The sequence below is a fragment of the Acomys minous genome (genome assembly GCF_964271855.1).
Source record: "Acomys minous genome assembly, chromosome: 4".
Classification (NCBI taxonomy): Eukaryota; Metazoa; Chordata; class Mammalia; order Rodentia; family Muridae; genus Acomys; species Acomys minous.
In genome coordinates, this window is record NC_140486.1 from 103,041,064 (window position 1) to 103,053,507 (window position 12,444).

The 12,444-nt window shown below is 44.3% G+C and overlaps 1 protein-coding gene across 12 annotated transcripts in view; it reads left to right on the forward strand.

Moving 5' to 3' along the window:
* The first annotated feature begins 3,732 nt into the window (after positions 1-3,732).
* FN1 (fibronectin 1) overlaps positions 3,733-12,444 on the forward strand; it is a 69,564-nt gene continuing 60,852 nt past the window's right edge. For 9 of the 12 annotated variants that reach the window (XM_084779831.1, XM_084779835.1, XM_084779840.1 and 6 more), the window contains exons 1-6: positions 3,733-4,113; positions 5,246-5,374; positions 6,245-6,382; positions 7,623-7,754; positions 8,545-8,682; positions 11,619-11,774. In XM_084779831.1, the coding sequence (XP_084635957.1) occupies positions 3,963-4,113; positions 5,246-5,374; positions 6,245-6,382; positions 7,623-7,754; positions 8,545-8,682; positions 11,619-11,774 (844 nt within the window). In that variant the 5' untranslated portion in view covers positions 3,733-3,962. The remainder of the gene's footprint in view (positions 4,114-5,245; positions 5,375-6,244; positions 6,383-7,622; positions 7,755-8,544; positions 8,683-11,618; positions 11,775-12,444) is intronic. The other 3 variants (XM_084779841.1, XM_084779842.1, XM_084779834.1) reach the window with 1 other exon arrangement.

Consider the following 12,444-nt stretch of genomic DNA (forward strand, 5'->3'; position numbering starts at 1 on the left):
AAATTTTTTTTAAAGAAACTTCAAATATAAGCAAAATGCTTATTAAGTTAAAAGTAGCTAGCTTTCATGGCATAATTTAAAGCCTTTACCAGGTATTTTCTCCCGGTTTGTTGGCTTCCTGTCAAGTTTGGACAGAGTGCTCAGACACTCTCTGCTCGGTCCACCCATGGGGCAGTTTATGCTTTTCCTGCACCTGTGCTTAATGAGCAGAAGTTTTACAAACAGGACTATTTTCAGGAGAAAAAGAAGGAAGGATTTCATGCAACAACAAAAAACTACATCCCCCCCCCCAAAAAAAAATCTCTAGAAACCAAAACCAAAACCAAAAACCAAAAATGATTGAATTTATCTCCATCCAACCTATAGAAAAATTAGGAAATTAATGAACTGAAAGTTTCAAGGTCACCCAATCAAAAGCAGGACTGGGAGATTATCAGCGAGATAAAGGCTAAAGATTTTCAGAAAGAAAAAAAAAAAGCCACTGTCACCCAAATGTAAACTTTGAAGTCTGGAGTTCTTATCAGGGTTTCCTGTGCCCCAGCAGGCAAGCAATTTGGTCAGTAGGGATACTGCCTGTAATGTTTCTTAGTCTTAAACAAACCTACATTTTCACTTGGGAAGTAAAAATTTACTCTCACAATTTATCCTGTAAGTTGTTTTAATTTTAATCCTGAATGAATGGGTGTAATTATCTTTGCCCTTCACTCAGCTCCATCTCCAGTCTTCAGTCTAATTCAGTTCTACAAGCACACATGCTCTTGCTCATCTTCACCCCCAGCCCCCTCTCCCCGTACCCCTCCCTCTCCCCCCCCCCCCCACCTCCACCCCGGACAGCAAGCCATCTGAAGAACACCCCTCACAGATGCACGTGTTCCCTTTTTCTTAGTGAAATTTTAAGTTGTCTGAAATACTGGGAAACTTCTGTCACCACGGTAATTACAGATAATTACAGAAGGAAGCAAGGCACCGTCCTTCATGGTTGATGGTCCCTTGGCCACATCAGCTAGTGCCCTAAGGAGATGCTGATGGGGTCAGAAAGCCACACTGTACTGAACACAGGCCAGCTTCCCTCTAGAAAAACTGAGAACTGAGGATGCTTTGTGCACATGGCTGCAACTTAGAATCCAGGTTTTGAAAAGAAATCAGGGAATACTAAAAGTACTGTGAACAGAGTTTAAAAACAAACAGCAACAAACAAACAAACAAAACAACCTCCCCAAACCTTCAGTGAGGTGTAATTTCAACTGATCCCCTAGAATTAGAGTCACAGATGGTTGTGAGTGGTCATGGTCATGTGTGTCCTCTGGAAGAGCAGCCAGTGCTCTTAGCCAGAGCCATCTCTCCAGTTCCTCTAGGCCAAGGGTAGTCTTTAGTCTTTAAGATTTAATTATCACTGGGTGGTGGTGAGCAAGCCTTTAATCCCAGCACTCAGGGGAGGCAGAGGCAGGAGCATCATTGTGAGTTCGAGACCTACAAAGCCAGTCTAGGTCAGCCAAGGCTACAAACAAACAAACAAACAAAAATTTAATTATCTCTGAGATAGTGTGACCTGGAGTCGCAAAAGATTTTGATGGTGCAAAGACACTGTAGCAAGGCCAGGTTACCTTAACTAAGAAATTGTCTCCATGTCCCAGATTAAAAATAAAACACAACTTTCAAATAAAGGGGTGAAGTCCTAAGCATCCCTATAAAATTCAGTCAAATATTTTTTGCTTGTGGGACTGAAAGAGAAAACTTTCTTCTGAAATGCAAAGTGGGTTCCCTGAAAAGATATATTATTCTAAAGTATTTTGAGTAAGGTAAATATACCAAACTATCATATTTTTTTGTGGCAAAATTCTTTTCTAACCGCTTATTTCCTTCCTCCGGAATCTACCATATTTGCAGAAAGCCCTTCCCTGGAGGTTTATCGCCTGATCTTCAGGTATCCTCCCCAGCCCCCTGGAGAGAGCACTTCCCAGAAGTTCACTGTTTTACAAGGAGCCCTTTTATATTTGAAAAAGAAAACTGTTTTGTCAAGGGGTGATGAGAAGTTCCAAAAAAACTAACCCCAGACCAGATTCCAAATTTGGGGCAATGTATGGCACCCCTTCAACCCTGAATGGTGGTCACCAAAGCTCCTCAGGAGTTATTTTACACCACTTAGAAAAAACTGGTAGTCGCTGCGGTTTTTTGTTTTTAGGTCTTTACATCAATAAACATAAATGTTAGTTTTGCGTCTTGAATGTGTTGAGGATTTTATTAAAGCATACAGTACAAATTATCCTCTCGGCAGTTACCAAAGGCAAAATTGGCGAAAACAGAAGCCTGGTACAAATAACATATTTTTGCAGTAGCTTAAATATGTTCTCAAAGCAAACGAGACCTCGCGCCTAACTGAAGAGGAAAGAAAGCCAAGTGTGGGTGCCCCTCTGTGTAGACAGTCCGAAGAATTTTCAATGGGACTTTATACAGTCTTGGAGCAAGTAACAACTGAAATATAAAAAATCTGGTGGCGGGAGAGGGCGTGGATTGTGGAACTCTGCCATGACAGTGAAGACTACAAAAAAGAAGAAAGGGGTTAAAAAAAAAAAAGGAAGAAAGAAAGGAAAAAGATAATGCCCAGATACAGGCAAGGAGACTGGGGGAAGTCAAGACCTAAAGTCTTTGTGCCCACCTCCACCCCAAACTCTCTTACAGAGGCCACCTAGATCTCTGCTTTGAGTATAAGTGGTCCAGTGACCAGTGAACGTGGCATGGACCAAAAAGTTCCTTCATCAGACAGCTCAGTTTCCCCTCCTTCTCAAGCTGTTGGCCACTGCCCTCCTAAGGGAAGAGGGCACTTCATTCCCAGTAAAGAAAAACTTTGCTTCATGACTTAGAAAAGAAACTGTTGCTTCATCTTTGGAGAGAAACTAGGGCTGCAGAGCCCCGCGCGGGACTCCCGGGGTTTTAGAAGCGTAGGGAAGGGGTAACCCTTTGCCACGCGCTCACTATCTCTGAGCTGTCTTTTCCTCGAAACTGGTAGGTACTGCGTGGAGAAACAGGGTCTGAGCCCAACATCTAAGGCAAAGAAAAGGGAACTCTAGGAGGCGCCCAGGAGACCCAGGAAAGGAACTAAGAAGAAGCCGCCCCGCCCCGGGGCTGCTAAAGTGAACTCTGGATTCCTACAGCTAACAAGGTGGCGGCCACTTTATGACTTTTTCCCTCTCCACAAAATACACTCCGGTGAGCACAGACTTTTCTCGGAGGTGACGCAATGTTCTCAAACACAGCCACTAATCAGTGAGGAGAGAGAGAGAGAGAGAGAGAGAGAGAGAGAGAGAGAGAGAGAGAGAGAGAGAGAGAGAGAGAGAGAGAGAGAGACTGACTTACTCCCTTACCCCCCCCCCTCAGGCTTCATTCAGCTCCAGCCCCTCCCTCCCTTTCCTCTACTTCACTTTACAGCCGTTTCCCATCCCTACCCCCAATCCTCCTCCAAAAAGTTTGACGACCGCAAAGGAAACCAAAGGGGGAAAAAAAAGTTCTCCAGCCCCAGACCTGGCGGGAGATCAGCATCTCTTTTGTTCGGGAGGAACCCACCGTACCCCGTGACGTCACCAGGACTCTGGACCAATCGTGGCGCTATCGGCGGCGGCTCCTGCGGCAGGAGGGGCGGGGGCGGCGGGGGGGGGGGGGAGTCCAGCCGGTCCCTCCTCCCTGGCCCTCAGGGCCTCGTGGGGGGGGGGGGCGGGAGGGGACTGTCCCATATAAGCCCCGGCTCTTGGGGCTCAGCCGCCCGCACCCGCTGCTCTGCACAGGGGGAGGAGAGGGAGTCCCGGGAGTGAGCGGGACCTGCGGCCACAACTTCTGGTCCTTTCCTGTCTTCCTTCCATCCCCTGTTCCCATCTTCTTACAGGACTTTTCCCGCAGGCTGCGAGGGGAACCACACTTCGTGGCCACTTGCCTCCTGGAGAGAGCAACTCTCCTCCTATCCACTCAAGATGCTCAGGGGTCCGGGACCCGGGCGGCTGCTGCTGCTGGCCGCCCTGTGCCTGGGGACATCGGTGCACTGCACCGAAGCCGGGAAGACCAAGAGGCAGGCTCAGCAAATCGTGCAGCCTCAGTCCCCGGTGGCTGTCAGTCAAAGCAAGCGTGAGTACCGACAGTCTGGCCGAAACCGGCCGGCGGCAGGGATGGGTCGTTCTAGGCGCTGGCTGAAGTTGTGGCGAAAGTTTTGCGCGCGTGCATGGCTGTGCCGGCGTGTGTGAGTGCGCGCTTTATTGAGGGAAACCAGCTGTGGACACAAAAGGCTTTGGTTTGTACCGGCTGCTTGGGGGTGGAAGGCTCAGGCGAAGATCAGGCTGGGGAGGCAGGGACCGTATGTCGCCCCCTCCCCCCCGCCAGACCCCCAAGTGCGCTAACAAATTCTATACCTTGAGATCGCCCTTCCAAAACTTGGGGTGAAAGAGAAAAGTGTCACGAACTTATACATTTTACATCTGAGATTAGTGTGGCCCTTGGACTCTCATTTTCTTTATAACCAAACAGTTCGATATATATATAGTCCAAACGGGCATGAAGAAAAAAATACCTAAATAGGTAGTTTCTTATCAACTTGAAAGAAATGTAGTTGGCTCAGTGCTTTAGGGGATAACTCAGGGTTCTTCACAGAGAACAGGAATGGAATTTCTCTTCCAGGTTTTCAAATACACATTTTTCCTTTACCTAGGGAAATTTGAAAGTTCTTTCTCCTTTTTTTTTTTTTTTTTTTTTTTTTTTTTTTTTTGAGATGGTCTCATACTGCAGCCAAATCTAGCGGGATACTTTCCTCTGTTACTCTGTAGCCCAGGCATGTGTTCAACTTGGAGCAATTCTCCTGCCTCAGCTTCTACAGCGCTGAGGTTACAGGCAGAATCCGCAGGACACCCAACTCTTCTTCTTTCTTGTCTTAATTTATGAATACTGAAGGGCCTCACATGTTTCAAAAGTAATTTCTATTATTTGCCTCTTAGAATGTTTCAACTCAGCCAATGTAGTTCCCCTGACCAGATGGACATGACATCATTGTATAGCGTTTAGCCAAGTTAAAAGATAAGAAAAAGAAAAAAGAAAAACTAAATATCCACCTACATAAGTAACGCTTAAATCTTTGGATAGCTGCTTTCCACATCTGTATTTTACTGGTTCAGGCTCACCAAGTCAGTGGCAAAATTCAATAATTTTACAGGGGACAAAAGAGAAGGGATGGGACTGTAATAACTTTTCCCTTTAATTCTTCACACAGCTGGTTGTTTTGACAATGGGAAACACTATCAGATAAACCAACAGTGGGAGCGCACCTACCTGGGCAATGCCTTGGTCTGTACCTGCTATGGAGGAAGCAGAGGTTTCAACTGTGAGAGTAAACCTGAACGTAAGTGGAAGGCAGTCTGGTCACTGGCAGAAACGACGCTTGCTTGTTAAAGTTAGCTTTAAATAAGAACACATTTGCCTTTTCTCCCTCTGCTAAAATTGTCTGTAATTCCCTCTTAGTAAAAGTGCCTGTGTTGGCTTCTCCCATGCTGCTCTTGCGTCTAAGACAAATGTAATCCAAACCAGTTTCCAAAGCCTTCGTTTTATTCTCTCAGAGATTTTGATTAGAAAATGAGAGGTTTTACATGTCTCCCTTAAAAAAAAAAAAAAAAAAAAAAAAAAAAAAGAAGGCCTATAAAAGTTTGCTTATAAAAGTTTAATTTATTAGAAAGTTATCTCAGATCTTTGCCTCTCAGATTATGGGCCAAAAACTGCTTTGAAGCACTGTGTCGTAAAGTGATTTGTTAGCTGCAGTTCAGTGAAAAGCCACCACTGCTTCTGAGACTTTGAAGGCCCTTGCTATGTTTCCTGTGAATTACAGCAGTTCCCTCAGAGAGGCTGCTGAGGGAAGCTACAGGGGAAATATTTCAGAAGGGCTGACAAAGGCCAGCGCCTGCAGGGAGGCAGGCGACCTTCAAACTGTCCCATGTGGCCCTTGAATTGATTCCCCCAGCTTGAGACTGGAATTTCAAATCTTTTCCTTTGCAACTCAGCTGGTCACAGGGTGTGGCTTTTCCCTGAGAAACAATGGCGAGCTTGCCAAAGGTCAAGAATGATGGTTTTTATTAAACCGTAGCTTAAAAATCTCTAAGTCCCATCTTAGTTTCAAGTAGCCAGGCCACCTGCAGAATGGAAGAGAGGTGTTCCCATGGTTGACAATAGAGAAGATTTTATGTGTGTGAGGCTCACATAGACTTTCTCCTCTCCACAGCTGAAGAGACTTGCTTTGACAAATACACTGGGAACACTTACAAAGTGGGTGACACATACGAGCGCCCCAAGGATTCCATGATCTGGGACTGTACCTGCATCGGGGCTGGGCGAGGGAGAATCAGCTGTACCATTGCAAGTAAGAAAGGCACTCTGTAATGTGTGCTGGAGGCTGCATATTCACACACTTCTCTGTCCTGTTCTTGCCATTTTCTGTTGTCCGTGATTCACTATTTCTTCTGTTGGGATTTACCTCAATGGCCATATCCATGTGGTCACCCACCTAGCTCTTGTATTTCTGGAAGATGGATCTAAGTAGAGTTGGAATATCTCTCTCTCTCTCTCTCTCTCTCTCTCTCTCTCTCTCTCTCTCTCTCTGTGTGTGTGTGTGTGTGTGTGTGTGTGTGTGTGTGTGTGTGTGTACAGGAGAAGACCTCTTGGTTCCTTTCAGTAAGATATGATCAAGGGTTCTACCTACCTATTTTAAATTACCTGGGCATCTTTAAACCAGCTTGATCAGATGATCATCTGCAGTGATGAGCCAGCTGCGTTTTTGTTCCTTGTCATGCAGTCTTGTTCTTTATGATGAACGGGTAGGACTTTAGGAGAAGCTCCCACTGTTTTCAAATACAACATAGCATTTCCAGGGGCCACAGGGCCGACTCTCACCAACTCTGCAGCTAAGGCAGTCTTTCTAGTATGACTCACTGGGTTGCTAGTACTTTCTATTAATAAAGCATTTTTTAAAAACTGGCTTTTAAATATAAGCCCTCTGTCCAAAAGAACCAACCAGTCCCTTCTGAATAGACCCAGCCAATATTCCCAACACTTAATGTCAGGGTTTTTCCAAGTTTCTTGGCAAAGCCCAAGAGTCAATGGTACACAGTGCTTAGAAGCCTGCATACAATTCAGCCACTGGATTTAACAGCCTGAGAAAGTATCTGGGTTTCCACACTCATGAGGATGAATGCTTGCTTTCCACCAGAGCGCTATTTTCATCCTAGAGTGAACTGCAGGCTCTTTCTACTTCAGGAGACTGGGATGCTATGCCCATGTAGCTCAACTTGCTGTCTAAGGGGAGGCCACCTCTCCCAGTTGTTTTCTGTCTTGGGAACAACTTATCTGAGCTCTCTCTGGGGACCCAGTATTTATGACCCCTTGTCACCCAGGTTTCTCCGCTCTTCCCTGTGTGCATTAACAATTGACCCAAAGTGAGCAGAAGTGCCGCTAGTCTTCTGCCTTTTTGACAGGAAAGTTGATCTCAGAGTTAGGGGCCACATCCTGGCCAACATAAGATCTTATCTCAGGTGGAACACAAGATCACCTTACTTAGTTTTCTGTATCACTTTCTCCTCCCATTTGCCTTTCATCTGTAACAGACCGCTGCCATGAGGGGGGTCAGTCCTACAAGATCGGTGACAAGTGGAGGAGACCGCATGAGACTGGGGGTTACATGCTGGAGTGCTTGTGTCTAGGGAACGGAAAAGGAGAATGGACCTGCAAACCCATAGGTAAGTGACTCACAAGGACGGTTGTGGGGGAAGAGGTGAGAGCCGTAGTGTGCGGAACCCACAGCACCAGGCAGGATATCGGAATTACAGTGTAAAAACTTAGTGAAATGTCACAATCCCCCAATCTTAGTGAAGTCAGATCTGGAAGTAGCAAACATAGAGGAATCCTGATTTTGTTTCAAAAGCACAAGATAGAATTAAAGGATTTAAGAAGAAGTAATTTCTTTGGTTTATATCTGATGCTATCTCCTTGGTTATTTAAAGGGGGAAAAAATGATGCTTTCAACATATTTCTTGTTGGAAGGCAGTGGAGTAAAACACAAAACAGCATGAGGCTCTGGCCACACCTTGGCGACTGCTTTTAAAACAAACATTAAGGTTTTTTGTTTGTCCGTTTGTTTGTTTATCTCCATCCTCAGTTAGACTCTGTGAATGCAAAAGGTTTTGGTTCTATTTCCTGGTTCTCCAACTCAGAGTTGATACATTGATTCTTTCTACTTGAAATGTTAGTGGGAAGCTTGGGAAAGGCAGAAAAGGCAGTCTGTATACTCGTTAGGAGAACAGAATTTGCCTGGCAGCCGGGCTGAAGCTGAGGCTTCCTCTTGCTTTGGCTACTTGGCTATATGCTCAGCCGCAGGGCGTGCCTTCTTTTCCTGAACAGAGTGCCACTTTAAAAAAAAATGTGGCTGGATTTTTGCTTACACGCTACACTTTAAATTACAGGGAGACGCTATAATTTTAAATAGCTTTTTTTTTAAACATTCTTTCTGTTTTTCAATTTCTTCTACAGCTGAGAAATGTTTTGACCACGCTGCTGGGACTTCTTATGTGGTGGGGGAGACCTGGGAAAAGCCCTACCAAGGCTGGATGATGGTAGACTGCACTTGTCTGGGTGAAGGCAATGGGCGCATCACCTGCACCTCCAGAAGTAGGTTTTTGCTCTTTTCTGTTGAAAACGCAGCCTGCTGTTGATTCCGGGTTCCTAGAGAGCAGTAATGCTATGCAATTGCTCTGGCAGCTTTAAGATGTCATAAGATATCCAGAAAAAGGGCTGGAGAAAATGGTCAGTGGTTAAGAACACTGGCTGCTCTTCCAGAGGACCTGGGTGGGTTCAGTTCCCAGCACCCACATGGCAGCACACAACTGTCTGTGACTCTAGTTCCAAAGGATACGGCACCCCCACACAGACATACATGCAGACAAAACACCAATGCACATGAAATAATAATAAATAAAATTAAAAATTAAAAAAAAGTCCAGAAAAATTGTATAGCCAACCCCACCCTGCTTTTTCAGAGGGCACTAAATAAGTAGAAAAAGCAATTTTCAATTCAATACTATGTTAGGCAGTCAGCTAGCTCTAGAAAGAGCCTTAGTGTTTCTTCAAATGTTGAATGGGTCTTATGACCTGGAGATTATCACTGAGATATTTTTCTAGTAGTAAGGAAAATTTAATCCCTAAAGTAGAATGTAAACGAATCCTTTGACACGGGAGAGCCATTGACAAGGAAATAAAAGGCTCCGAAAGTTCAGATTTCCTTTTATGTTTGAAGTTTATTTACAAAGCAAAAACCTAGTGAAAATGAGAATTGTTCAGTATTATCCATCTAATAGGAAAGTGGGGTCAATTTCTCTGTTCATTTTGGGCGAAGAGACTATTAAAATACAATCCATCATCCCTTAGGCTACAGTGTGAGTATTAAGGGTCTAATTTCTTTATGACTTAGATATTGCTGCAAATGCTAAGTCAGGACAAAAAAACAAAAACAAAAACAAAAACAAAATAACAACAACAACAAAACCAAACCAACCAACCAAACAAACAACAACAACAAAACATACAGACACCAGAAGGTAGCTCACAGGAAGATGTCTTTGCTGGTTGGTGCTTGAAGCTTCCCAGCACTGTTCTCAGTATCTTTGCTGAAACTCCTAATGCTGTCCTTTGTCAGCAGTTCAATACATACATCCTTCTTCATCTCTAACCTACTAAGTGTTCTATGAAACCTGGGCTATTGTCCAATTTGTATCCCCTCACCCTCTCAGTACCACCATATATAAACTGAAACTCTGTAAAATCTCATCGAACAAATAAATGGTTTTTGCTTAAGAAACTTCTTAGCTTGCTATCAGAAAAGTTTTAAACGATAGGCAAGAGTTTGAGTTAGATTTCCTTCTAAATCTGTTTATTTTGGGTGTGGAGGCAGAAGGCACACATGCCACAGTGTGCACGTGGAGGTCAAAGGACAGTTTGTAAGAGCTGACTCTCCGCCATGCAGGGTCCAGTGACCTTAGATTGTCAAATTCCATGGCAAAGCGCCTTTGCTCATTGAGCCATCTCAGGGGCCCAGAATTAAACGTCTTAATTTGTCTCAAGCTAAAATATTGTCTCAAGGTCTTGGTAGACTGAAGAGCGTCACATTTTTAAACGCAAGAGGTCCAATGAGCCAATATGTTTCCTGGAAATATTTGATTATTTTCCATGGTTTATTTTTGCTTAGCAAAGAATCTGAAGTTGGGTGATATTTTCAATTAACTATTTTAAGCTAGAAAAATAGAACATGTTCAAGGTTCTTAGATTTGAGTTTGCATTCACTTTAAAATTCATGCCTCAGCAAATTCCAAGGCTCTCGTTGATTTGAAATTGACAGCCAGAACTTTGAACACAGAGGCAGCAATTAAGACCTCAAGACAATCTTAGAAGGGACAAAAAGGATGCCCGAGGCCAGAGTTTTCTTTTTACAGCAATAATAAAAGAGGGCATCCTTAGCTACAAGAACAGACCTTTTAACTGTGGGATTAAAGGCCATTTTGGTGGTGATTTTTATGTTATTGTTGTTGTTATTATTATTATTATTATTGTGAGACAGGTTCTCCTGAAGCCCAGGTTGGCCTAGAATTTACTATGTTGCCAAGAACGACCTTGAACCCCAATCCTTCTGTCTCTAACTCCCAGGTGTTGGGGTTACAGTCCTAGGTGGCTTTGTTTGTGACTTGTAAAACAGGTGCTTTAGAGTAGGGCAAGCACAGAGAGTCTTTTACATAACAAGTGGAGAAAGGGATGCTGTTTTATCATTTTATGGCCTCCCTGGGACGTTTGGAAGAGGCCCCTGAAAAGTACTCGCCTCCCTCTTGTTTCTGCTGTTGTGAGGCTAAGTGGCCATTGAAAGGAGGGCCTTAGCTAATAATTATCAGGAAAAGGTTTGGTAAGACTGAGGAAGAAATAGTAGGATGCCAGAGAATGAACTGAGTCAAAGAAGCCATGTGAGAAGTCCGTAAGCAGTGTCGGAGAAATGGCTGAGTGGTTAAGAGCACCATCTGCTCTTCCAAAGAACCTGGGGTCAATTCCCAGCACCCATTCGGCAGTTTACAACTGTCTTTAACTCCATGTCCAAGGGATCTGACACCCTTATACCAATGCACATAAGATAAATTTAAAAAAATTTAGTCTTTAAAAAGTTTTTTTTTTTAATCAGTGAAAAACACTGAACACTTTTTTTTTTTTTTGGCAAATGGAAAAAGTGGAACTGTACTGTAACAAACTAGGTAACTGAATCATATTTATTTATTTACTTGTTTACTTGTATTTAGGTCTTTTGAGACAGGGTTTCTTTGTGTATACCTGACTATGCTCTCTCTGTGGAACTCACAGAGATCTGCCTTTCCTCTGCCTCCTGAGTGCTGGGATCAAGGGCACGTGTTACCACTGCCCACCTGTGCATCTGAAGCCCCAGCCGTGGGCATTGGCATGTTACACCAAAAACCACCTAGCAAGCATTCAGCTGAAAGCCCCTGTCTTTGTCTGATCCGCTGCTTGCCAGTTACGTGCCGATTTCTCTATCTAATGCCTCTTTCCTGAAACAGACAGATGCAACGACCAGGACACCCGGACATCCTATAGAATTGGAGACACTTGGAGCAAGAAGGACAACAGAGGAAACCTGCTCCAGTGCATCTGCACAGGCAACGGCAGAGGGGAGTGGAAGTGCGAGCGACACGCTCTGCAGAGCGCCCCAGCTGGTGAGGCACCCGGAATGGGGCGTAGCCTGACGGACCATTTAAGGATGATGTGTAGAGCGTTAGCTAAGAGGCTGAGGTCATTTACATAATTTGGTTTAAAGGGAATCATTCCATACTTTGAACAAAATTTTGAGTGGGATACAATTGAGAAATGGACTCAGCACAAGATGGAGGTTTGAAGGCTCCGTCGGTACAGAGCTTGTCGTGTAAGCATTAGCTTACGAGTCCAGGCTCCAGAACCAACGTAAAAATCCAGGTGTGGTGGTGTTACCTCCGCAACAAGAAGGTGCAGGAGGCAGGGGGACCCCTGGGGATGCACACCCTACTTCCAGGTTAGTGAGAGACTGTTTCCTAGAAAACATGGTGAAGGGGCTGGAGTGATGGCTCAGCGGTTAAGAGCACTGTCTGCTGTACCAGAGGTCCTGAGTTCAATTCCCAGCAACCACATGGTGGCTCACAACCATCTATACTGGCATGCAGGTGTACATGCAAATAGATCACTCATATACATAAAATAAGTAACTCTTTACAAATTAAAAAAAAAGAAAGAAAGAAAGAAAAAGAAAAAGAAAACAAAGTGAATGGTTCTGGGTTTGATTCTTGGCTTCCACATGCACATGCTCTGCACATACATGTGCACGTGCACCCTCACTCACATGCACAGCTATTA